Source organism: Penaeus monodon, chromosome 44 (assembly GCF_015228065.2).
Source record: "Penaeus monodon isolate SGIC_2016 chromosome 44, NSTDA_Pmon_1, whole genome shotgun sequence".
In the NCBI taxonomy this organism is placed as follows: Eukaryota; Metazoa; Arthropoda; class Malacostraca; order Decapoda; family Penaeidae; genus Penaeus; species Penaeus monodon.
Genome location: NC_051429.1, coordinates 4,509,020 through 4,511,519, shown reverse-complemented (window position 1 = coordinate 4,511,519; position 2,500 = coordinate 4,509,020). Strand labels below are relative to the sequence as shown.

The 2,500-nt window shown below is 31.4% G+C and overlaps 1 protein-coding gene across 1 annotated transcript; it reads right to left on the bottom strand.

Annotated features, from left to right (window-relative positions):
- Nucleotides 1-218: 218 nt before the first annotated feature.
- LOC119568495 (gastrula zinc finger protein XlCGF8.2DB-like) lies at nt 219-2,217 on the bottom strand. The gene has a single exon (XM_037917032.1). It carries the CDS (start codon nt 2,057-2,059, stop codon nt 1,067-1,069), a length of 993 nt encoding a protein of 330 aa, XP_037772960.1. The 5' UTR covers nt 2,060-2,217; the 3' UTR covers nt 219-1,066.
- Between the last annotated feature and the right edge of the window lie 283 nt (nt 2,218-2,500).

Genomic DNA, 2,500 nt, shown 5'->3' with positions numbered 1-2,500 from the left:
AGTATATTATATGATTAATATATATATATATATATATATATATATATATATATATATATATATATGAGTATATATATATATATATATATATGTATATATTATATATATATATATATATAATATTATATATATATGTTAGTATATGTATATTATATTATATATATATATATATATATATATATATATATATATATATATATATAATGTGTGTGTGTGTGTGTGTGTGTCTGTGAGATATGAGGTATGGATGAGAATGGATAGCTTCACATGCAACCAAGGCATTTAATGGTTATATCTAAATTAGAAGTACAAATGTATTTCTAAAGATGTAATGCAACTTTCCAATATATCTCATGTGGTATATATATTCATTTTCATTTATACTTATATAAAGATGCTAACAATAAGTCATATTGTATTCTTTCTTATGGCATGAGAAAGGTAGGATTGCCGATTAATATATTTCATGATATGCACAGATAAATAGATACCCAGATGAAAATATGTGTGTTTGTGCATGTTGACTCGTATATATCAAAATCATCTCCTTGAATGCACTTACATTTCGTAAAAAAAAAAAAAATCACATACTACTTTATATAAAATAGAAGAAGTTTCCTCCTGTGATCTTGATCTAAAATCATGCTAGAAGTCAGAACACTCATGTATAAATCAGCCATCGACTTCCATATCTATGACTTTTTTTAATGAAGGGGAGGAGCATCTTCTTTGAACACTGTGGACATTCGTGGCCAACTTTCCAATCACCCCTGGTCAGGGACAGCATTGCATGTAGATAAAAAGTCTATGGAGACTAAACAGAAATCATAATGACTAAAACTTGATCAAACTTGACAAAATTACATATTAAAAATAACATATCCAACACAAATCAGAAAAAAGATAACTTTTAATATCTAAGATGCATCTGGCTTATGGCCTATCCTTTGTATGTACTCTTATGTGCTTTACTAAATTACCTTTCAAAGCAAAGGCCTTATTACAAATCTCACAGTAGTATGGCTTCTCTTTTGTATGTACTCTTATATCTCACTAAACTAGATTTCTATGAGATACCCTTATTGCAAAACTCACAGCTGTATGGCTTCTCCTTCGTATGTATTCCCATATGTTGTATTTGGTTAGATATATTTGAGAAGTGTTTATTGCAAATCTCACAGCTATATGATTTCTCCTGTGTTTGAAGTCTCATGTGGCTTACTTGACCACCTCTGTATGAGAAGGCCTTATTGCAAATCTCACAGCTGTATGGCTTCTCTTTTGTGTGTACTCTCATGTGGATTACTAGAACAGATTTTTGTGAGAAGTTTTTATTGCAAATCTCACAGCTGCATGGTTTCTCTTTTGTATGCACTCTCATATGCCTTACTACACGACTTTTCAAATAGAAGGCCTTTTTGCAAATTTCACAGCTGTATGTCTTCTCCTTTCTATGCCTTCTCCCATGAGTCTCTAGACTAGATTTATATGAGAAGAACTTGTTGCAAATCTCACAGCAGTATGGTTTCTCCTTGGTGTGTCCTCTAATGTGCGCTACTAGGTTACCTCTCTCAGAGAAGGCCTTATTGCAAATCTCACAGCTGTATGGCTTCTCCTTTGTATGTGTTCTCATGTGCCTCAACAGATTCTTTTTACATGAGAATGCATTGTTGCAAATCTCGCAGCTCTCGTGCCTTTCAAGATCACTTTTGGATGGGAATGTCTTATTGCAAATATCAAAGTTGTATGGCTTCTCCTTTGTGTGGACTCTCATGTGAATCCTGATGTGACTCTCTTTAGACAATTCCTTGCCACACACCTGACATTCAAAACATTTCCTTGTGGATTCCAATTTTAGTTGTGTATCCTCCTTCAGTCTTCCCTCGTACATCACTTGAACCCCATCTGATGAACACGGCTTCCCACAGTCCTTAGCCCCAAATGACACTTTTGACATGTCATTACAATCCTGAACCAAGTTACATAAATCTTTTGCATGTGCCTTACGTCTTAGATCAGGAAGGTTATGAAAGAAATGACTTTCATGTATTATATTCATGTTAACACATCATTTCTCGCTTCATCTCCATAATCAAGTAGCTCCTCTTTAATTTCCAGGCATGTATCTTCAGTGACATCATCGCTGAGCTCTTCTTTGACACTGACTCCTGTGCCAACTATTTCCTTGCCTGTGAGTAGGGCCGAAGACATCATCATCACCCTGTAAATGGAAAATAGAACCAAAATAACAGTCAACATTAACATTAATGCCAAAAATTTTAAATCTTTAACACATATGCATAACTATACGCATATATAATATATTTAAACAAATACATATATAAATATACATATATATATATATATATATATATATATATATATATATATATATATATATATATATATATATATATATATATATATATATATATATATTATATAATATATATATATAAACATATTGCTGATGAATATATATATGTATTCATAAAAGAAA

Bases quoted from the DNA above. Each gene is read 5' to 3' on its own strand.
- LOC119568495 (XM_037917032.1), bottom strand. From the start codon at position 2,059: ATGAATATAATACATGAAAGTCATTTCTTTCATAACCTTCCTGATCTA.